The sequence below is a fragment of the Liolophura sinensis genome, chromosome 1, assembly GCF_032854445.1.
Source record: "Liolophura sinensis isolate JHLJ2023 chromosome 1, CUHK_Ljap_v2, whole genome shotgun sequence".
Taxonomy (NCBI): domain Eukaryota; kingdom Metazoa; phylum Mollusca; class Polyplacophora; order Chitonida; family Chitonidae; genus Liolophura; species Liolophura sinensis.
Window position 1 is genome coordinate 73,018,531 of NC_088295.1, and position 24,114 is coordinate 73,042,644.

The 24,114-nt window shown below is 39.4% G+C and overlaps 1 protein-coding gene across 1 annotated transcript; it reads left to right on the plus strand.

Moving 5' to 3' along the window:
• Nucleotides 1–17,660: 17,660 nt before the first annotated feature.
• Nucleotides 17,661–19,224, plus strand: LOC135463847 (QRFP-like peptide receptor). Its single transcript, XM_064741298.1, has one exon. The coding sequence runs from the start codon at nucleotides 17,661–17,663 to the stop codon at nucleotides 18,834–18,836; it is 1,176 nt and encodes a 391-aa protein (XP_064597368.1). The 3' UTR covers nucleotides 18,837–19,224.
• Nucleotides 19,225–24,114: the final 4,890 nt, after the last annotated feature.

Consider the following 24,114-nt stretch of genomic DNA (forward strand, 5'->3'; position numbering starts at 1 on the left):
GACGAATATCACGATGTAAATAACATCGATACGGTAATGGTAACTCAGACGGTATCAGAGCGTCGAGGAAAGCTCTTTGTACGTAACACACCAAACCTTATAACTCTTTGGAACAGAATAATTGTCAACAATTTTCCCAGACTCATGTATTGTTTTCTGTTCAAGGAAAAATGAAATGTAAAAGAAGGTGTTGTTACAGACATGAAGTGGCTTACCGACTAGCCTTTTTTTCTGGGATATAGTTAAGGTACCCTAATTCTTCTGATTTTTAGGACAGATAACAGTTTACTGAAAGCATAGAATTACATTTTTGTCCAGTTTGTTTGGAAACGTAAAGATATGAATATGTTGTTCATGAGATGGACAAACCATATGAAAAAAGAAATAAACCTAGCTAAAAACACAAGTCGTCCCCAAAATTAGAAGAAGTGGTGTAGTACTGTTATAATTGTCCCTTGAGTGTAATCGCGGTGAGGGCAATGCAATTCCATTGACACAGCGTAGGGGCCAAACTGTAATTCTCTTATAAAGCTGTGTTTGTTACCATTTGCGCCATTGATATACTCACCCGTGTTTTTGAACATCCAATTCCAAGCAGAGCCTTTACAATTGCAGTTTTTGGGATAAAACATGAGGTTTGTGATAACCTTCTGTCATTTTGTCAGGGTAATCTGGTTTTTACCAGAGTTTTTTTATGAGAGTAGAAAAATAAATAGTTCCCATGACTAATGCGCTGAAAACAATAGGGTCATGAGCTTTACAAGGTGGATATGTTTCATGTTGGCTTCCCTCAAAGACTTTTTAGTAGCTCTGCCGTGTGGCTTTCGTATAGGCCTTTTCACCTCATTGAACAATCACCTTGGTATAACCACGTTGGTATACCTGTCGTTGATTTGTCATCTCTCAGGCCTGTATATGGATATGGTCATGTACAATGCTGTCGTTACGAGAACCACTAAGATGTGCAGATGACAACAGCCACTATGTGATAAGTTGCTGCGTAATTCTACAAAAATGCGCTAAAGAGCAACATTTCAGGTTTTTGTCTCATTCTTTTTTCTGAGGAGTTGCAAAGACACGGGTAATTACGTGGAAGATTGTACAAGACAAAGTGTAGAAAGAATGTATCCATGTTACCAGTAATGCTCAGTTAACTACATTTTGTATTTCTTCATGGAAGTTACAGATAACTATCGGTCAAACTGATAGAATGCTATTAAAAGACATTTTCGTTAAAAAGTGTAATTGACGAATGAACGCATCATGAACGGGACAGGACCTGATCATTAGACTTTATAATTCGTTCAAAACCTTTTTCACGCCGTGTAGTGATTTCTTATCTCAGTTTTCTTTCTTCAGTCATGAAATACTGCTTGTTTTGACTTTACATTTAGACGCAGAAATCGTTTCTGGTTTAATTAAGCGGACGAGACGCTTGTTTGACCACCGGAACTCTCGAACTCTAGCGTCTTCTCGAAGATTCTCCAGGCATTGCATTTTTTTTATACAGGATTTAAAGAGCGGGATCTAAGTATTTACTCATCCAAAAGGGTCTTCTTGTTAAGATAGCCATTGGGTAATCTATCTATGCGTCGAAACGGTAATGGTAATCTATCCATATGTCAAAACAAAGATGACCGTTTCAGGTCAATAATCGCAAGACCGATTCCCAAAACGACATTTAACACAAACTACCAAAGAGCTAATAGAGTATATATAGTACAAAAAGTGGACAGAATCATGCAAAAAGAGGCAGAAACTTTGCAAACTATATACAAATGTCTTTCAGGAAATTCATTTTGCAATTGCACCCTTTATACTCCAGTTGGCCAATTTTATTTATTGTATTTCCGCTGCAGTTATTACACTTGGCGCCGGTTTTAGACGATTTTCGACCGCCCAATGTAAACTTGCTTCCTGGATATACGAGGAGATACGTCTCAGACTTTGTGTGATAATCACTGGTCTTATCTGTACTAGATATCTTTCCATACACGCTGCTATATCACCTACAATTTCTCATAACAGTGTGTACATTTCAATGTTTTCCCAGCCTTCCAGTTTTTCTATATTCACATCGGTAAGGAAATTGGTTATATAAGTCCCAGTATTATCGCAAGTGGAAGTTGGGCCGTGTTACGTATTGTTGGACTGAAATTTACAAACTGGAGTAACTGGAAATCCAACATGGAACGAAGGCCGTCTAACGAGATCTCGCCGGACATGAACAGAGGTCAAGGTTTAAGCCCTGTGGAAAGGAGTGATACAGTCGTATATAGAAACATATTCTGCAAAAAAAACACACAAGAATGCAATTCATACCAATAGTGGCGGTGTTAAATTCAGGCCCCACGCTTGTCTTGTAAATGTACATCTACTATATTGTACGTTTTACATGTTTCTCTATCTGCACAAGTAGTTGGTCTGTCAACAGCGGTCCATTGGCCTCTGCCTTGTCAATAGATCAGTGATGCGGAATAAATTGCAATCAACATCACTGCAATTTTTTTTACCTAATTTTTCTTAAGCCATTGTGCCAGAGGGTGTGTAATTTGCTACTATTTATGCATTTACACATACAGTTAAAATAAAACCATGACTGAGCTAAATTGATAAGATGGTACATTCTACGAGTGACCATTTGTCAGCTATCACACTGTCGTCACTGCTTTGGATTTATGTCTATGCTTTACGTCTTAAATTATACAGTAAACAAGAACTCTTCTTTACATATAATATCATAATAATATTGATGACAAGACAACCTTTGTGCGATACATAAGATAAACCGAATGTATATTATACAAATTTTATTCCTTGCAGTCGAAGGTTTTGCTATACTCAACGTTTTTGGCGAAAATTTAATAAAAAAGCCCTGTAATTGGCATAGCGGTCACATGGGTCAGACTCTAAGCAATGCAGATGCAGCTAGGGAGACTGATAAATAGACAGAAATAGAGAACACGTGTCAATTTTCTCACGTCGTTCTGGCTGGTTGAATGCTGATTTCCTAACGGCAATTTAAGATGCATACATCTTGGTGTAACCGTTCACAAGCGTTAATCCACTGCCAGCAGAAAGCCAAATATATAGCAATCTAGTTAAGAAGCGGTGCCTATTTGCTATCGACCTGACCTATAAAACACATGAGCTAATCTCCCAAATGTCGTACATAACCCCCACCTAATTCACTGTGAGCCGAGATTATACAAAAGCTTGACTGGTCCTCTTGTGTCTTTTTTTCATTTTAACACTGTTTATTTGACAGGGTGAAGGATTCGATGGAGTATCGCTTCTACTTTGAGTATAATTTATTCCGTTCCAGTTTTTCTTGGCCAGGATCGGTGTGGTAAAATGTGTAAAGGCATCAAAATCTCTAGAGAAGCCCTTTCGTGCGTAAAATACCTAGAAACTGCCTAACTGACCAACGATTTTCCAAACCCTTGTATTGTTTTTCGATCGGAGAAAAATTATTCAAAACAGAAGGTGGAAGTGGTAAGAGCTAGACCTGTGGATGTTTACGGACTAGGTAGGAACAATGGGTTTCTCGGAAATAACTGGGCTAATACTTTTACAAGTTACCTCTGGGTGGATTTATAGTGAGGACACACCCCTCCACCTCCGAGGGACGAAAACGTCAATTCCGTTTGTCAACATTTGAGTCATTCAGTGACTCTTTCCCAGGGGGGCGTTTATAATTTTAGTCCGTAGCTTGGATGCAACATTAGAATTGCAGAAAGTCTTTTGGTATTGTTGCAAACGTAACTTTCAACTTTATAATTCCGCTAGGTATTATACAATTCAAGTTAATGATAAACAACCATAGTGGTTTCATGAAGGATTCACTTTTGATTTCGGCAGAGTTTCCACATTGTGCACATTAGCATACCTTAACAATTATGGATTGTTATTCACCATAACGCTTATTTTATCCATTTTTTTAAAAATGTCTTTACTTACACAAAATTTTGTTTCAAAAGAAAAAAGGAAATCACTTCTTATCAAATGAAAAAAAAAATGAAAATATATTTATTTACCAGAGTTCACGACATACAGTGGTTACTGTATCGTTTACATGTTAAGACGAGAAAAGGACTAGATGCAAACTAGCAGTACATTGTATGAACAGAATAACAAACTATTCAAACATGATCCTCAAAAGAGACAGTGTGTAAGATACAGGTGCGCCATTTTCACTTTTTGCACTGTCATAACGTTGAAGAGAGAAACAATGTTAATGTGTTTTCCGTGGTACACAAGCATAGTACATAGTGGATTATACCTTCATGCCTGTATTTACCCTGTGTTGTGCTCTGCGGGTGTGACGTCATTCAAAGGCTTGACTGTTCCAGTTCTGTGTAACCTGTGTACTGTGTTCGCGTTCGCTATCCTAGCGAAGTACCTGACTAGGACAATTTGTGACTTGTGTGAATTGTGTGTTTATCCCATGGTCTTTACGTTGGAGCTCCTGGAACACGTTCCTTGGGATGCAAAGGTGAACTGGAAACTTTTAAAGACCGGTAATACTGATGTGTATGTTTTTTTATGTTGTTGTTGTTGAACTGTCTGTAAAACTGTACGTCTCATTTTATATATAAAGCCATTGTTTACATTGCAATATTGAGTCACTGAGTCTGTTTTCTGTTGCTATTTTCAATAGCGTAACACAGCAACCCGCGGATGGTCGTGGATAACCCTCGGGCTCTGCCCAGTTTCCTCCCACCATAATGCTGGCCGCCGTCGTATAAGTGAAATATTCTTGAGTACTGCGTAAAACACCAATCAAATAAATAAATAAAAATAAAAAGTGCTTCAAAATCTAAATCATTCACAGTCATGACTTAAATAACCCCTTAGAATTAACCCAAGATACTCATGTAGTGCTTCTAGGTCGTTACATCTTAAAAATAGATGAGCTAAGTCTTCTAAGTCCTTTCGAGCATATATCTCACAAATCTCTATCACTTATTCCGCATTTTACCATTCTCTTTTTTGTGAAGATAACATTATGGACTAATTTAATGTCCAGGTCTATGTAATCTGAACTCCTCTGGATTGTAACCCATTCCCAACACTTGGTAATATCTATGTTCGGAAACAATGACATCCATTACCTCAGCAACATCGTTAGTTCACTGTGCTAGTGAGGATGCCACGAAGACGTCTGCAGAAATACGGACTTAAAACTTGCCAAAATATGACAACGCTAATCACATCATAATGTTTATGTTTTATATACGAAAATAATTGAAGACCTACAGAGAGTACATTGACATACAGAGACGTACATAAAGAGTAAAACCAGAACAGCGACGGTCTTACCTGGACGATTTGTATATGGCAGCACTCTGTGTTTTGTGCGGATAGGCCTCGTTTGCTCACTGACAGATCAGAATATTTGGAATAAAGTTATTGTCTTACAAAGTCGTTAACTTTATGTTCCTCATATGGGCATGACCATGTACATTTAATCCTTTAATTACGGGTTTACCCACGAAGCCGTTGACTTTATGCCCCGTTGTGTATATGACCCACGAAGCCGTTGACTTTATGCCCCGTTGTGTATATGACCAGATGTAATGTCGTAATTACGGGATTCGTCATAAAATGTAAGAGAAAAGAACCGTCACCTGAAGAGTGACTGTATAGTTATAATTATTCAAAAGACAAGGCGTAAGAGTGTCTTTACTTGCATCGACATCCACTTCGGAGCACGGCCTATTTGGCTGACGAACTAAATGCCATTAAAGAACATTTTTCGTTGGACTTATTTTAGTCCTTTTTTGAACCAGTAATTCGTGCCTGCTTTAACTTAAAGTCTGAACACAGAAATCCTTTCTGGGTTAATGAAGCAGACAAGACGTTTACTTGACCACCTGAGCTCATGTTCTCGGAGATTCCCCAAGCTTTACGTTTCTCTATTCAGCATGAAGAGCGGAATCTAAGTATTTACCCACCAAAAGGGATGTTCTAATGAAAACAGCCATTTACAGCCATCTCTCTCCATTAGGCAGCATGGTAAGAGTGGACTAATGGATTGGAAATGCATGAAAAGCTTTGAATCATCCACACGAAAAATTCCTCCGTGAATCTGAAGAAATAAAACTTGCTTTCGGAATATTCCAAAGGACGTTTACATTCAAGTATTTGCTCAGATCTATACATCCATTTTACCTGTTTAGCGGGATTAAGGTAGTTTTTGTGATCTCTGTCTTGACATAGTATTCATTTAACTCTCTTTCCGGAAAGTCATTACCAATTGCACCCGTTATACCCCAGTCGTTTAGTGTTTATTGTAAATTCACCACAGTGATTACACTTGCCGTCGGTTTTAAACGACCCAACGAGAACTTACGTGAATACTCGTCCCAGACACTGTGTGATTATTATTGTCTATTTTTTATATACGAGATTTCTTTCCATACATAGAGCGTCCGCTTCGGGAGCGGTAGATCCAGGGTCAATCCTGGGTCGAGTCACACCTAAGGCTTTAAAAGAGGGAGTTGCAGCTTCCTTGCTTGGCGTTCAGCATGAAGGGGAAATTTTATTCGTTCGCTTTAAGTAAAGTTATGATTTGATTGCTTTGCATAATGAAACCAGAAAAAGTTTAAAAGCAGTTTTACTGGTAAAAATACTCACTATATAATCATCTCCGTTTTTCTCCGGTTCAATGTTTTATCCATTGCTCAAGGTTCCCTGTTTACATTTCTATTGTACACCTTTATCCTTTTGTATTGCCAAGTAGGCAGGTGTTAATCCTGTACTGTAGACTACTGTTAGGCATCAAAACAAAGTTCAGATTCCATCCCTCAACGAAGGACGTTCTACGTCAATAATCGCAAGGCCATTTCTGAAAACAAAAAAAGTGCTCTACACAAACAACAAAAAAACTAAGAAAGTATATAACGCATGAAATTAAGACAATTTCATTCAAAGAGAAATAGTGATGTTTTAGTGGAATGAATGAACTCAGGATCCAAATCGTTTACGATGGTAGTTTATAAGTAATGGATAATCAAAAATATGTATCTCTGTTGCACTTTGATGGGAACTGTTCATATATGTCGGAAGTGGCTTTCTAGTTCCGGGCGATGAGATTATGGCCCTTATATCCACGGGTTAAGTGGAATTAGACACAATCATTAGACAGAGATTCTACAAATCTACATAAATGAACAGCTTCCCTTTGCATCAATGCGGCTTGGGCAGAAAAAGGGAATACAAGACACTTGTCAAAGAGCATAAGGTTTCATATCGTTATAACGCATTGACTTCATCGCGGCTATTTAAGAGACATACGTGACTGTGGTAAATTGACAAGAGGCCGTATTTCACCGGTGACGTGTGGCCATTTGCCAGCTATCTCTGGTTTTGTTCTCTATTCTGTACGTCTTTAATTGTATTCCTGTATAACTAAGATTCTGCTGGTTGACCGGAGTCCTGATCCTTGTGCATTGTTTTAATGTGATTGTATGTTAAATAGGATGACAACACAGCATTTTGAGTTATGCAAAATTGCAATTTACGTCACTGCTTTTTTTGACCTAATGCTGCTTAAGCGTTAGGGGGAGTGTAAATTTCTACTATTTATGAGTTTAGGTGAGCAGTTAGAATAAAACCCCGACTGAGGTAAATTGACAGAGGTACATCTTGGCCGAACTGTCCTCAAGCTTTAGTCCACTGCCTACGTGAACAAAATGTATGATAATTTCGTTAACAAACGGTCCCTATCAGACTCGGACATGACTTATCAAACACCTCCGCTAATCTTCCAATTGCCGCACATAACCTTGATCTAGTTCACTTTGAGCCTTGACCTACTTGAATCTTGACTGGTCTTCTCGTGCCGTTTGGCATTGTTTTTTTTACCCCGTTTATAGATGCTAGGCATGGTGAGAGTTACAATACCTGATCCGAATGATTTGAAAAGCTAATTACCGCTATGCTGAGTCTGATTCAGTAGTTTGCAGGCTTTCCTCAACAGCTTCAATATTAGAACAAGTGTTTTGAGTAAGATATCAAAGCGTGCAGGAAAGCTTTTTTGTGCGTATTTTATTAGTCTTCGAAACTGAATAATTGCCAGCAATTTCTAAGTCCTACTTATGGTTTCCTGTCAAAGGAAAAATGATTTATAAAAGAAGACATGAAGTTATCTAACATCTAGCCTTGAAGAACCAGTTTCTGGGATATAACTTAGGGTACTGTTGTAACTTTCCTTTGAGTGCAGTTGTGGTGAGGACAATGTAATTCCAGTGACACCCTCTAGAGACCGAAACTGCGATTCTGTTATTAGGCTCTGTTTGTTACCATTTGCGTCACTGATTGACCATTTCCCGTTTTCTCGAGCGTCCAGTTCCCAGCAGAGCGATTACAATTGTAGGTTTCCTGGATGCAGTATCAGACTTGTGAAAAGCTGCCTACCATTTTGTCACGCGTGGTTTACCAGAGCTTTTGTTATGCTAATGAATTCATAAGATGTCCAAATGACTTAAACCATGAAACAATTAAGATTACGAACTTGACATTTGGATTACTATAAGCAAGAATCGAGCTACATGTATACGCTTCCTGGAAGGCGTTTGTAATTAGCAGCACTGTCCGCTGATGTCTGTAAAGCACTTAAGGCTTTATATTCATCGTGTTAAACTTGATAGCCACGTTGGACATATGAACAGTTGCGATCAAAGCGCAACAGAACATACCCTGCGTGTTTCCAACTCCACTAAAAACTATTGACTACTTCTCTGTGCAGGATTCCGTCCCATTTTTGTACTTTATATACTTTCTTAGTTCTTTGGTGGCTTGTGTTATAGGTCGTTTAGGGAATTGATCTTGCGATTATTGACCTGGAACGTCCTTATTGGTTGGCGGCTAGTATACGGATGTCTTTTAAGACACACAGATTGAGTGATCGTTGACTAATCATTTGGGGGTAGCTGTCATACCTATCATCATGCCGTTAACCCTATGATCAGTTTTTCGGCACGAATACATACTTGCCGTAGGCACGCAAGTCACCATAAACCTAAACTCTAAGAGGCTAAGTGTAATAATTGGCTACCATAATACCTCTTTTATCTCTGTGGAAATATGATGGCGATGGCCTAAATCGGCTAGCATTTTGGTATTGTTACAAACGTAACAATAAAGAAAGGTGCTAAACGACACTATGTTTGAAACACTTCAAATCTCCTAGGAGCCTCCGTGGCCGAGGGAGTAAGCACGCCAGCGCGGCGTAATGATCCAGAAGCTTCTCACCAATGCAGCCGCTCTGAGTTCAAGTCCAGCTCATGTTGGCTTCCTCTTCGGCCGTACGTAGGAAGGTCTGCTATCAACCTTCGGATGGTGATGGGTTTAGCCCGGGCTCTGCCCGGTTTTTTCCCCACCATAATACTGTTCGCCGTCGTATAAGTGAAATATTCTTGAGTACGGCGAGAAACACCAATCAAATAAGTAAATAAATAAATCAAATCTACGCTAGAAAGTCCTCCGCGAAACTGGGAAATAAGACTATTGTTAGCCACATTTAGGAATTTTTAGGAATCAAGCCATCCTTACATTCTGGCATTTGCTCAATCTATGGCTCAGTTTTGCATAAGTGGGAGTTATTTCTGAACATGTCACGGTTTTACTTTCCATGCTGTGAGTTTGTATAATACACGAATAATGCAAGTTGAAAAAACTATCACAGGTGAAATGTAGGATAATTTGGACCGTTGTATTGTGATCGATGTATTTTTAACAACAATGTTTGTTTATTCACTAACCCTGTCATCCTTGGGTTCAGTACTTGTCCATTCATGTGATGCAATACAGAGGTCATATCCCTTCATCCTGTTAATGTTGATCGTCGCATCTTTGTTGAGGAATTCGAGCTCAGTTCAAATACATGTAACAGGTTTCAGCCAACGATGTGTTATAGTGAAGGAGCGGTTGTGACACACAGGAGTATCTGTGTTAAGTGTGTACCGCAGACTTGAGGTTGCAGGGAAAACCTTTTTTGGTACTTGGTGTGGCGTTATGTGGCAATATGAGTCTATACGATCCTCGATCCTGTAGGAAGACTGTAGTGGTTTGAAGATGTTACATACTGACGGGTTAAAGTCTACAGACTAGAATAGCACGGCTCGATGCAGCTTAACGACCGATCCACGGGGAACAAAGACTCCCGAACAGTCTCGCGGGACATGAGGAGATGGCTGGATATAAATCCACTGACAAATTTGTAGAGATTATCATACAGCTCATAGACAGTTATTCTGTAAGAGTTCCACATTTCGGTTAACAGTTACCAAGGCTGAGATTGGAATACTGTTCCGTTCTTTTGAAAAAGGTTCGTGTGCTTTGGAAGTATTTTATTTTTATATGACAATATAAATTCTACAACATTATGCCAGATTATAGGTACTATGACAATAATTAATACCATCAAAATAGCCAAAATATAATTAAATGTATACCCTTTGTGATGTTCGAAATGTAGAATCAATCAAAACTTTGGAAGTCTGTACTCAGTGATAAAAAGCTGGCTTTCAGTGTTCTGTAATATGTTGATGGGAACGACTAAATGTGTTTTTTATGGCGTGATAGAGCGTAAAATCGGATGATGGACGATGGATAGTGTGTACGTTTGTGTGTATGCATGGGTGGGAGGGTGGTTGTGTGCGTGTGTGCGTGTGTGTGTTTGTGTATGAATGTATGTACCCTAATTCTTCCAATTGTAGGGGCACCTTGTCATTTCAGTCAGTATGCATGTAATTGTAGCCGAAATTTTTTTTCACATGGTTAGTCCATCTGATGAATATCCTATTAATATCTTTTTTTCCCAAAACGCTGGGAGAGAACTGTAATAGTTTGCTTTCATCAATACTACTGTATGTCATAAATATAGGATAGGATATGTATGTTTGGGGTTTTACGTCGTACTTAACAATTTTTCAGTCATATAACGACGAGAAATCGTTAGGAACGTGTACATATACTATGTCTTCTTATAGCAATGCGAATGCATGCCTGCAAGGTGCAACCGCCACTGACGTATCATGCCGAAGACACTAGATGCGACGCCCCATCCAGTCACATCATACTAACGCCAGCCCAAACAGTCCTGTTTCCTTACTTTAACCTCTCAGCTTTTAGCATCAAGGGAGGCAGCAACAGGTGCCATTTATAAAGTCTTTGGTATGACCGTGTCGGGGTTTGATCCCAGGTCTCCCGACGAATGAACCATATGGTAGATGGCAAATAGTCGTTACAAGTATGACCAGTGACATTCGATCTCTTGTCAATTCACCTCAGTCAAAGATTTATTCTGTCTGTTCGTGTATATGCTTAAAAAGTTACAGCGTGCACGCTTCGTACATTAACACCATGGCTTAATCAGAATTTGCTTAGTTGCCTATCTTATTCAAAAACGTCTTGTAAACAAGGAAACTCTTGGATAGAGGCTTTGTGGATTTTTTGTTTTCGCAGTGAAACAAATATGTGAACAGATTTATCAATCATTGTGTGCTGATATTGGAATATCAGATATCTTTCTATCTTTCTATACATCACGAACAATTTAATCCACTGACTGGTTTCACTGCTGTGTCCTCCACGCGCTGCTAACGTACGTCACTGATCCCTAGATTTATCGTCAGGAATGTTGAGCCTGAAAATATCGTCTGGCTGGCGTGGGAAAAGAAACCACCATTAAGGACTTAAGCGAAACGCAGTCTACTTTGAAACGAACTGTTGTGTTCTGACTTATGTAAGTTTGCTGTGTTCTGAAGTAAACCGACAAGAGGAAGTATTCCACTAGATACGCGTGACCATTTGCCAAGCATCACATTGTCGTTGCTGCACTGATTTCAGTCTCCATGTTGTAGTCTTTTTATTCAGTAATCCAGTCCTTGGTGCACACTGGCCAGTTTTATGATTTTAGACAAGTCATGATACCCTGGTGATTTGATATGCTTACTTTCTTGTTATTTATTTATTTGATTAGTGTTTTATGTCGTACTCAGGAATATTTCATTTATACGACGGCGGTCAGCATTGTGGTAAGAGGAAAACAGGCTGAGCCCAGGAGAAACCCAAGACCATTTGCAAGTTACTGTCAGACCTTCGAACGTGCAGCCGGAGAGGAAGCCAGGATACTTTCTTGTGGATAGATTTACAGGCTAGGGTGTAATTCGGTCCCCAAGAACAAATGTTGTCTAATGAGATCTCGCGGGATATGGACAGTTGATTGGTTAAAAATCCATTGAAAATTTCGTCGGAGTGATGTAACCCGTCGACCATTATTCTGCAAAACTGAACATTTTGGGGAACAGTGAACTTGATTGGGATTGAAATTGTTCATGTTCGTCTCTAGGATTTCTTCTGAGAAATGTCGTTATGCCTTGGAGAGATTAGTTTGGTTGTTTGATTTCGACAATCATATACATGTAATGAACTCCTTCCCGAAGTATATAAGTTAAAAACACACGTTTTTCTGATCAATTCTAATTTTGTTCCTCTGGATACACGTGTAAGGTAACACTTGGCAGCGAATTGTCTGCAACAGCAGACTAAGCTGTAAGTGAGCATTATGTATTTTGGGCACCGACAGATGGATTTTAGATTGTACATCACATAAAACAATCATCAAAGGAGATTTCTTATGCATTATTGGTATAAGGATATATCTGATCAACAACTTCAATTTTTTGCCTTTCTTATTTAAGTCTTATGTTCAATTGAGCTAAAGTACCAGAGGATATTTACAGAAAAATAACCTTTCATGATGTCACCAAAAGCTACATGGCACTTAGATTTGATTTTACTCATTGCCGTTTAAGTGTGTTATACTTAAATGACGACCGATAGTTCGATGGGTGGATGATCAGTCCACAGATTTCCTCCCATGCAGAGGGCCAATGACGGGGGCGGGGGGGGGGGGGGGGTTATTGTGGTTTGTTCCACCCTAAAATTTAACTGCCGGTCATGTAAGTGAAAAATTCTTGAGTACGGCTTTAAAGATCAATGAATTACTTGTTTTATTTGTTTATTTGATTGGTGTTTTACGCCGTACTCAAGAATATTTCACTTAAACAACGACGGTCAGCATTAGCGTAGGAAGAAACCGGGCAAAGCCAGGGGTTAATCCACGACAGGTTACTTGAAAACTTTCCCATGTAAGGTCAGAGAGGAAGCCAGCATGAGCTTCAATAAAAAATATATGGTGTAGGGTGTGATCTCCAATGACGGTCACGTAAGTCCATATAAACGGCCCTACAAGCATTGCCGTTCGTGTGTTCTTACCAAATCCCTAAGTGAAATGGAGTCGTGTAAAATGTAAAATTTTCCAATGATGGAATTGAACGAGCACCTCATGTACCCGACAGGCTGAATGACAAGAGTCTTTGACACCGGTTATGAACATGTTGCCATGGTGGTTGCAATCTACTTAGCTTACGATCGCTTTGTGCAAGAGGCCTGTGAGGCATTGTTTAATTCAGTAAACAGCTATATATTTAACCTATTTCATCATTTACTGTGAAGTACTTATTATTAGCTGGAATTTATTTTGGCAGATCTTCTCCCAAAATATGTTCGCAGGAATTAACTTTCGCATATTTAGGAGAACACTGAAAACAATCTTAAAATCTTAAAATTGGCTAAGATAGGGCCGAAATTATTCAAGCACGTCAAACAAAAATTAAAACCATGGGGGGGGGGGGGGGGAGGGGGGTATAAGGACGTAAGAAGATCACTTTTCACACCTACCCTAAGCAGTTCTCAAACAGGTGTCACCTCTTTTCGAACCATTGATGAGCGTTTTAAATACCTGGCAAAGTAACCTGTCACCTTTTGAACAGTTCAACGCAAAACATATGAATTCAACATTACCGGTGCCAGTCACTCATTCTTTATCAAGCAACATGGTAAGTTTTGCATTGTTTTCAGTTTTAATCGTTCTCTGTAGCAGGTCGGAAACAGCAAACATTGCTGTAGCTCTCAGCCATTATGTTCTTGTATACACTTCACAGTTTGCTCACTCACTGGATCACAGGGCAGACACAGCCAACGGGACAGCGTGTATCAGAGCGACATTCATTAGAAGCCGGCTCGTGCTGGTGTCTACTTTTCTTTCACTTTACCGGCATAGTGAACACTAACCAAACTCCCATTTCGTGTTATACCCACCAAGCCTTAGCACCAGGGTTTGTATATATGTAAACCATAATTTCCCTTCACTGCTGTTAAAAAAAAAAATTAGCTGGCCCGTCGGGCTTTCTTGGTGCAACTCCCGTCAGCTTTGCAAAGGTTTCATTTCATGCTCAGATATGTATTCCCTATACATAGTTTTAAAAAAATCTACAAAAGTTTGTGAGATTATCGCTATAGTGCGTTATTAATGGTGTTTTTACGTACCTAGGGAATTACACCTTTGGGGCACTCTGTAGCGTTTCTGGTAAAGCATACTTTAGAAAGTAGGTCATACATTTTCAAGTGTGGTTTGACGGGTAATCAAAACTAATTTGCTTAGATAAGATAACGGCTACATACAACTCTCGACACATGCAGCACAGCAGTTTTCAAACTCACAGATATGGGAGATGTAATTAGTGCATGCCAACTAGAGAGCGTTCGGATGGCAGAGGGGATCTGACGCAGAACACATATTTACAGTTCAAAGTAAACAGAGCGTCGATTTGATCCCAGAATCTTGAGAAAAAGCTGTTTAGGTTTCCGATCTTCGCCAGACGGCGTCATTATTTATGGAGAAGCCAAACCCAAAGAAGATACATGGTAAAAGCTACATTTTTATAGTGGCCTTCTCTGCATTATGTTGGGAATATGACATACAACAATGTTGACGGTTCTTGGCATGTGTTTACGTACATTACAAAAATAATAACCCAACTGATAACTGGATATCATATGAGATATAACAAGTGGATTTTTCTTAAATATACTTAAATATATAATGTATTTTGCACAAAACTTACCCAGGTTTATCTTTCATCGACTGCAGTATCATCCGTTGATGCGCTTTATTGGCTAGTATGTTGAAAGCTGCAGATGAGCTGAAATTAAGGTACTATTAATTAGGTGAACAGATCCCGATGGGTTTTAATCAGTCTAAAGCTATTTTTCAGGCGTGAATAACCAAATAATAACCCAGATGTAATTAATGTCTTTAAATTTTATAACAACATCTACAAATGTTCCGTGATTTCATTAATTTATTTGGTTGCTGTTTTACCCTGTACTCAAAAATATTTCACTTGTGGGACAGGGATTAGCATTATGGTTGGCGCAAACCAGATACAGCCCGGGGAAAACCGCAGGTTGCTGGCAGACCGACAGAACAACTCGGTTTGAACTCTGATCGACCAGATTGTTGAAAGACTGGATCAATGCCCTGCACTTCCGTGATAACACCTGGTTAACAAAATATATTTAAAGAGTGTATGTGTGGTTTGTATACATCTCTAGTTATATTTACGTGTGTGTACCGACCCATGATATTCTACCATTTATGGGTATACTTTGTTCCCGTGTTGGTTATTCCCATGCCACACCTCTCGAGGCACATTTACGTGTGTGTCTGTTTTGTCGTCAGTGGTTATTAATATTTGCCATATGAGTTATGATGAATGGCACCGTGGCGATAATTTTTTTTAATGTGTCGTGTATCTTCAGCTAATCTCTATAGAAGGAAATCCAGCAACGCTACACCTGTCACTCAGCCGGGGACAGAACGCGCGTGCTACACGTCACCGGAACGTTGCTGCCATTTGATTGGTGGATCGATGAGACTCCAACGGCTGACATCTCCAAGTGGTTCTATAATACAAGCTCAAGTGATCTGCTGTGAACAGAGAAAGTCAGACCGATCTAGCAGCACTTCTGCTTCCAACCAGACTGTCTACCTATATTGATTGGAACGAAAGTAGAAATGTTTTCGAGCGGATTGCGGTGAAGAGGCTGTACTCGCAGTGGAACTTTTCCCAGTCTTACAGAGAGTGCGTCCATGAGTGATGCTGATACTAGCTCTCCTAGACTCTCAGGATGCAGAACTCAAAAGATTATCGATATCATGATAAAGATTGCTTGTAATCTTCACTAGATTGAGTACAAAATATAGTCGACGGGTACACCATCGACAGAGAGGATCCCTCGTACTGTCATCCAGTTATAACACTACAGGTATGTACAGTAGTTGCGCTATTTGTCTTTTTCTTTTCTTTGAAGTTACTTATAGAAAACTTTGATATCGTCTATAAACAGTTTGAAGTGATAAGTTTCTTTTCTCACAAAACAGATTTATGTTGACTGGAAGTGTTAGTCCATTTTGTTGGCAAAGAATCCGTAAAAATTACAGTGTCCTGTAAGCTCGTTTGAATTAGGGCGTCCGTGGTATAGCTCCACTGGATTTAGTGAACCGATGAAGTACCTCCGTCGAACGAAGCGCTTCGCTCTGTAATTTACATAAATATCTTCACTGTTGCTCTTAAAAAATAAATTATGGGAAAATTCATTGATTTTATTTATTTATTTATTTGATTGGTGTTTTACGCCGTACTCAAGAATATTTCACTTATACGACTGCCGCCAGCGTTATGGTGGGTGGAAACCGGGCAGACCCCGGGGGAAACCCACGACCATCTGCAGGTTGTTGATAGCCCTTCCCACGTACGGCCGGAGAGGAAGCCAGCATGAGCTGGACTTGAACTCACAGCGAGCTGGTGAGAGGCTCCTGAGTCATTAGGCTGCGCTAGTGTGCTAACCAAGTCAGCCACGGAGGCCCCGAAAATTCCTTTACATGACATTTTTGCCTATCACATAACTGGGACCAACAGTTTTCATCGTGAATTCCTGAGTGTTTTCTCCGGTCTTTTCATTCAAACATTGTCAGTGTAATTTATCATAATTAACAATGATCATTTATTCAAAAGATATTTAGGGAATCTATCTCAATTGAAGATTTCCCGTGTCCCCGATATGTTTGTATTTTCATATTCATGTTTGACAAGGAATGTAATGGGTATTGGTAGGCATTGTTCAGATCTAGTGGTTAGTGTCAAGCGCAGCACAATGACCCAACCTCTCACCAAATGCTGTCGATGTGACTTCAAGTCCAGATTATGCTGATTTTATCTATAGTCCGACGTGTGAAGGTTTTGCGGCAGCCTGTGGATTGTTGTTGATATTTCCAAGCCCACTTTCTTTGTTTTGGGAATTTATGGATTCGTCTGTTCTCACTATTCATGAGGACCTCGGCAGGAATAAATGGTCTACAACCCTCACATCTTCTAGCGTTTGTTGACCACTTCTTTTAACCAATGTTGTGTGCATATGTGCACGTCATGAGAAGGAAAGTTCGTCGGGCGGGGTATAATGTGTTGAACAACAATGGAATTGATATTCACCCAACAAACTTACTGATCCGAACACCCCTTCTTGTTAATGAAAAGCTATTATTGCGGGAGAAGGTAGATTGAAAGCAAGAATTTCCGAGAGTAAAAAGCTTCATGCCTGTTTTTGTTTTCAGAGGGAAAAAGACGTCAACGGCTCTTCACCTAAACTCGTCATTATTCCTGGGGGCTCACAAGCCTTGGAGATCAGCCATGTCACCTTTATAAGACGTAGTGGAGGACTGAATCATTAAGAAAGAAGAGGTGATCATGCAAGTGTCGTCCACCAACAGGTCTCAGGCGGTAAATAGCAATGGGTCTGATCCGAACTTGGCCAGCTGGGACTATGACAGTATTTACGGAGAAGCTGGTATGCTGCCTTTTTCTCCGGCAGACCTTTTCTTACGCCTGAATCGTACTACAGTGCTACTTTCCGTGTTGTACAGTATTACATTTGTAGTAGGCATCGTGGGAAACATTCTCGTTACCATCGTCTTCACCAGACACAAGCGGATGCGATCAGTCACCAACTTGTTCCTGGTGAACCTTGCCGTAGCCGACCTGTCTGTGGTGTCTGTGTGTATGCCCATCACGCTGGGAAGTTATGTGTACAGAGACTGGGTTTACGGAGACATAATGTGTAAACTAACACCATTCCTACAGGGTACGGCTGTGTGTGTCAGTGTTTTATCCCTTCTGGTGATTAGCATGAACAGGTATTACGGAATTCACAAACCCATCAAGGCTAAAGCTATGTTTTCTCGGAACAAAGTCTTGGTAACTTTGGCACTGGTTTGGGCCGAGGCGTCCGTTAGTTGTTCCCCTCTTTTATTTGTGAACAGGGTAAAGACGTACGGAATTCCGGGCCTCTTGACCCGGATATGTTCAGAGGAATGGGGCAATGGAGTCACCGGCAAGCAAGCATTTAACGTGTTCCTCTTTCTCGTTATGTTTGCCCTTCCCGTTATTGTGATGACATTGGCGTATGCCCGGATCTCCGGTCATCTCTGGACCGGAGACGTTCTGCTGAAGAGACGGGGGTCAGAAGTGCTTAAAGAACAACAAACCCGTGTGATGAGACAGAGGAGACAGACGGTGAAAATGTTGATTGTGCTCGTGTTGATGTTTACTATATCATGGCTACCCTATCACATCGTCAACCTCTGGCTCGACTACAATATTAAGTCACCCGCAGCGAACCACGTTGCAGAGAATGTTTATCCGTTCGTTCAGTGGTTTGGCTTCACTAACTCTTCGATGAATCCCGTGTGTTATGGATTTTTGAGCGTGAAATTCCGTAAGGCGTTACTAAGTATGTGCTGCCCTCGCATTGCCCAGCCCAGTCCACCTGTGATCGTCACTAGCCAGAGGTACTCTGCTACAAGCGATACTATCGTGAATGGGACAACATACTCACCACACCCATACAGGCCGTCTTTCGTTTAAACTGTCCTAAGTATTTTATATTTTACAAAAAAAGAGTAAAAAAAATGCTGTACATATGATCTGTATATGTATATACAGATATGTATACATACTGGTATATTCTGCTATCATTTCTCCAATTTGTATTAATGAGTGGAGATAAAGAGAAATCCAACATCTCCTTTGCTATTCAGATATTGATACAGGACAATGACGGGTTCAGACATTTCCATGACGTCGGGTTGGGGATTTCCTCGAAACATGTACATCGTCTTGTGTCATTAGACGTATGTGTACAAGTAAACGGAGCGGGAAGATTATAGACAGGTTCAGCATTGACGATTCTTGGCTATAACTGAAGACAAGACATTGCCAAGTGGGAGGCAATTAATCATTAATTACTTGTATATGGGAGCATGTTTGACATTTGTTCAGCTACTCACAGGGGGATCATTTCTATCCATTTTCCTCCTACTCTCCTGGCACTTGGCCCAAGCTACACTTCCGTTTACCGTTACGTGAGGATTCTCATTAGTGTTAATAAATGTTCTCATCAGAATAATGTGTTGAGTGATATTCTTGGCCGAATCGAAGACTAATCAATGTTATGTATATCTTGGGACTTAACACCATACTCAAGCATGTTTCACATGAACGGTGAACGAAAAGTGGAAGAATCTACAAATTGCCTGTTCTACGAGCAATAGCGCAGGGTTTCATTGTATGAAATTAATACCAGGCATAATTTGCATACACCTTTAAACAATTGGGCCAAGAGTTTTACATCCTTCTATTGATATTCACAACTTTTCTTTAATATCAGATATAAAGACATGCACAACTTGATTTAATTGTTAGATATATGCATCTGTAGAATATAATACCAAATTTGACCAAAACTTGAGCAGGCCTGTGAAGTTAGTCCTCGCTTATGTAAAAAAGTGTAACACATAGAATCTGGATTGAGCCCTCACTCAGCTAAGCATACCGCTGGTCCACTAGTCGATGATCAGAAAGGTTTGTGGTTTAGATCAATCTGCAATTCTATTGTTCTGACAGTCAAAATAGTTATGTAGTACAAACGTATTGCTAAATCAAGCCGAGCAGAGAATAATTCGGCCAGCGTCATACTAATAACACCATTTCTAATAGACTGTTAAATTTTACCACATGAAAGACATCATGGTGTTACAGAGTCTTAAAACTTTTCCGTTGTAAATTTCATCGAATTCTGTTTCATGATTGGATGAATGTACGATAGGCTGTTTAACATCAACGTAAGATATATCACAATAAATGTACACTATTAATCCAGCTATCAGCTAATCTCGAACTGTGCATGGTAAGGCGAATAACTCAGAACAGCTTCCTGCAAATTCACTTCATACAGCGCTTGCTCGGGGTAATGAGCATAGATTGCAAAAAGTAACAAAAGTGATGTGCATTTCAAGAGAAATTACACATGGCACTTATTAGCCAATCTTACATTTTTTTCTGCAGTAATTAATGAATTCTGATCATGATGGTATTTATGGGCCGATAACGTCTAAGTAATGTTTTCTTTCCCAAATTCATCAGTGGGCAATGTTCTCGTAAAACGTGCGCACTCATTTTTGACGCAATCGAACGACATTAAGCACACTCTTAAGCTTGAAAGAGATAGTTTGTGACGTCAGACGACCTGTGCAATATATTCAATATAAAGCCATTGTAAATTTAAATATCTGAATCTTTAATTTTGTAGAAGATTAAGGAAGTAACTTTTGTGACCGATCATCTACTAAATAGAGCTGTAGTGTCATTGAAAACGTTGTATGAACTAGTTATAAAGCGATAAATGGTTCGAAAAGGTGATAATTCAACAACCAGGTTCACACTGTGTCAGAACCTTGAAAGGTAGTCACGTGATCATTGACATGCTTTAGCTTGCTACACAGCGTTTTCAACACATCAAAGAGGTGCACGATGAAGAAGAAATCAAGTAAACAAACGTGTGAACTACTTTGAAAAAGTAAGTATTGCAAAAATCTCATCAACTGGCGATGTGGGGACACAAAGCATTATTATCTTTGTAACAATCAGTGTTGAAAGTGACAATAAACATTTATCCGAAATCACAGCCACAGTTGAGAGGTCTCTACTAGAAACAGTGAGTGTGACTCTTTATCGATTTGAACAAGCAACGAAAATCACGATATAGTATGAGGGGGGGGGGACTATAAAGTAACCAGTTCACATTGTATAAATTCACGCTTAAAAAGTAAACGCGAAGACAATTTACATTTTATATTTTTGACGTACAATGCTTTATTATAAGCACTGGTGGAGACATTTGAGATTTGGTACAACATTGTAATTTTTCTGCTCATCGCATTTATTCATTAATTCTTGCTAAAACTGAAATTTTGCGAAATATTTTCCCTTTATTCATGTCTTGTTCCGTGTTAATATGGTCCTGGAAAAGTCGATATGATCATTATAAAATGTCGAAGACAAGCACGACATATTTCCCATATCTTTTTCCACCAAAAATTGACTGTTCCGGACGATGGGATGAAAGGTACGGATGATTAATTAAGACTGTAAAATCATATATTAAAATAGTCACCTCATGCTGGCTTCGTCTCCGCCCATACATTGGAAGGTCTGCTAGAAACCCAGTGGTAGTGGGTTTCTCCCGGGCCGTAACTTTTTTCTCTTGCTTTAATGCTGGCCGCCGTCGTATAAGTGAAATATTCTTGCATACGGCGCAAAACATCAATCAAATAAATAAATTAAGTAAAATAGATAGTTGGTATGGCTGGGTGATACAATGCAAAAAGAGGCATTCAAGGTACCGGTTGTGAAGGATGATCTTGGGCTACAGTGACGGCAAAAAGGTGGCTACATTCAATATAACGGCTTACTGCTCTTTGTTCGCTCAGCTTTGTATTCTGAATGTGTGACGTCTCTACCATGGCTTCATGATACTATAGCTTTTATCCTATTACTGCAGATCGTGACTCTACCTAAGCGACCCATGGCGACTTTGTCTTTTCATCTACGACCTCATTGATTTACACCTCATCAAGCATATCATCTTTCGCTGTAAACCATTGCAGCTATCTTGGGGAATCTATAATGAAGCAACTCTCTATAAGTTGGAATAATTTAGCTTATGCTGATGATCTCTGGGCTCGGACATTCAAGTTAATACACGAAGTTACCATTTGCCCTTTATATTACAGTGATGTGTTAGTTCGTTTGGCCTTTATAATGACTTCCAACGTTATTTTGTTCACATAACGACGGGATCTCTTGTTTGATATAGGCTTCAGTGCGGAGATATTTATGGTACAGTCACAATACCTTACCAGCCAGAAGCCACCAAACGTCACGCTCTATGCCATAAGGCACAGTATTTACTGGCCCCGAGCTGACGTAATTTCCCTGTCTCTACCTTAGGCCTGACCCGTGTCTTCCACATACGAGCGCTTTATGTTTGCTTTGATGTACGTTTTAGGTAAAAGATCTTGTCGGCTTGGCTTTACTTTCTACCATTCTTAAAAACTATATCTATGATAATTCATCTTTACTAACTATAATCCTTTAAATACTTGAATCTTGGCTACGGATAGGATGCTCGTATTATCATCGGTAGGATTCAGCATTTTTTCAACATTGAACATTTCAGCATATCTTCTCAAAACGTTATGAATTATATATAAAGAAGGAATTATATTATCAAAAAGGCTGTTGTTACAGGACTGTATATATCTTCTTACTTCGAACTGGTACCGGTATTCCTGGGGATGGTTAGTGAGTTGGTTAGCACTGTGACCCAGAAGCAAGTGACTAATGAGGTCGCTCCCGGGATCTGCATGCCTGGTTCCCTCCCACAAAAATGCTGACAGCAGTCTTAGAAATGAAATATTCATAAGCTAGTCAAATAAATAAACTAAATAAATAATTAAAATTAAATGTAAATTAATATCAAATTATAAATTTAAAATTTATGTAGAACTGTGTGTTTATAAATGTTACATTGTAACTCATGGTCGGTTCAGTTCCAGCCACAGACATTAGAAGGGATACACGAGAGTCAAGCATTCTCGGAGCGATGATAGCAATAAGTGATCAACAGTGCTTATAGGAGAGTTTAGATGGCCTTACCTAAAGTTCGTTTGAGATTGCTTGGATTCCGTCACATTCTGTCACATTCACACGACATTCGCTCTGCGGCACAAAATTTATCGGTTTCGTGCCAAATTCTAGTGGTTTGAAAAGGACTCGCCAGTATCGTCCACCGATGACACGACTACCGCCATATCACTGAAATATTCAGCCAGTCATAATTCGGCGTAACCAAAGGCTATGGTAATTAAAACATGTGAACAACAAAATACGTAAACAGGACTGAATCTAGCAGACATTCGTACATCAGCCGTCAACCAAAATGGACTTTTCGGGTCAATAATCGCAATGTCAGTTTCTAAAACGACGTTTAACACAAACCACTAAAGATGATCATGCAAAGAGAAGCAGTCAACGGTTTTTACTACAGTGCGAATGTTGTAGGCCAAGGAATGAAACCAATATTCAAATCGTGTACCTTGCAAGGATATAAGTTGTTGAATCAAAGTATGAAACTCGTCCGCGCTTTAATTGCAACTGTTCATGTATCCAACACGATGCATATAAAAACTTTACAACACCTAAACAAGAACCTTATAATTAGTAGGTTGTCATTAGAGTATGTTATTTCGTTGCAGGAACAAAATTACGGGACACAGATTATCGCATGGATCTGATGTAGTAGCTTCTGAAAAGATATCCTGTTCTGCGAACATTTCGACGGTCTGAAATAGATTAACAAAGTCTCCCGTTTGCAGCGTGTTTATCACAGATGCATTCTTCAAAACACACTGATGTTTAAGTCTATTGAAAAAAAAAACAACATCAACAAGAACGAAACCTTCACAAATTTCTGGCTGTTTGAATTCCAACTGCAATTATATAAACAGACTTAATTATCACTTCTTAGAGACAATTTTATAACCAGAGATTGAAACCAGTTGGAACCAGTTTCATCCCATCTAGCAGTCGATACTTATAAGGTGCATTTTCCATGATTAATAGATTAATTTGCTTGAAGTATGAGCAATCCGGCCGATGATGACAATATGAAGAATTCTCTTTGTTGTCCCAGCATCAATAAATTGAGTCTCCCCTCCCGTCTACTTCCGAAATGAACTTTTCCATCAAAAAGCGAAAATCAATCAGAAATGAGCCAAGTATATTACGGCGTAGTATAATCCAC

Coding starts and splice junctions, on each gene's coding strand:
- LOC135463847 (XM_064741298.1), top strand. CDS start 17,661: ATGCAAGTGTCGTCCACCAACAGGTCTCAGGCGGTAAATAGCAATGGG.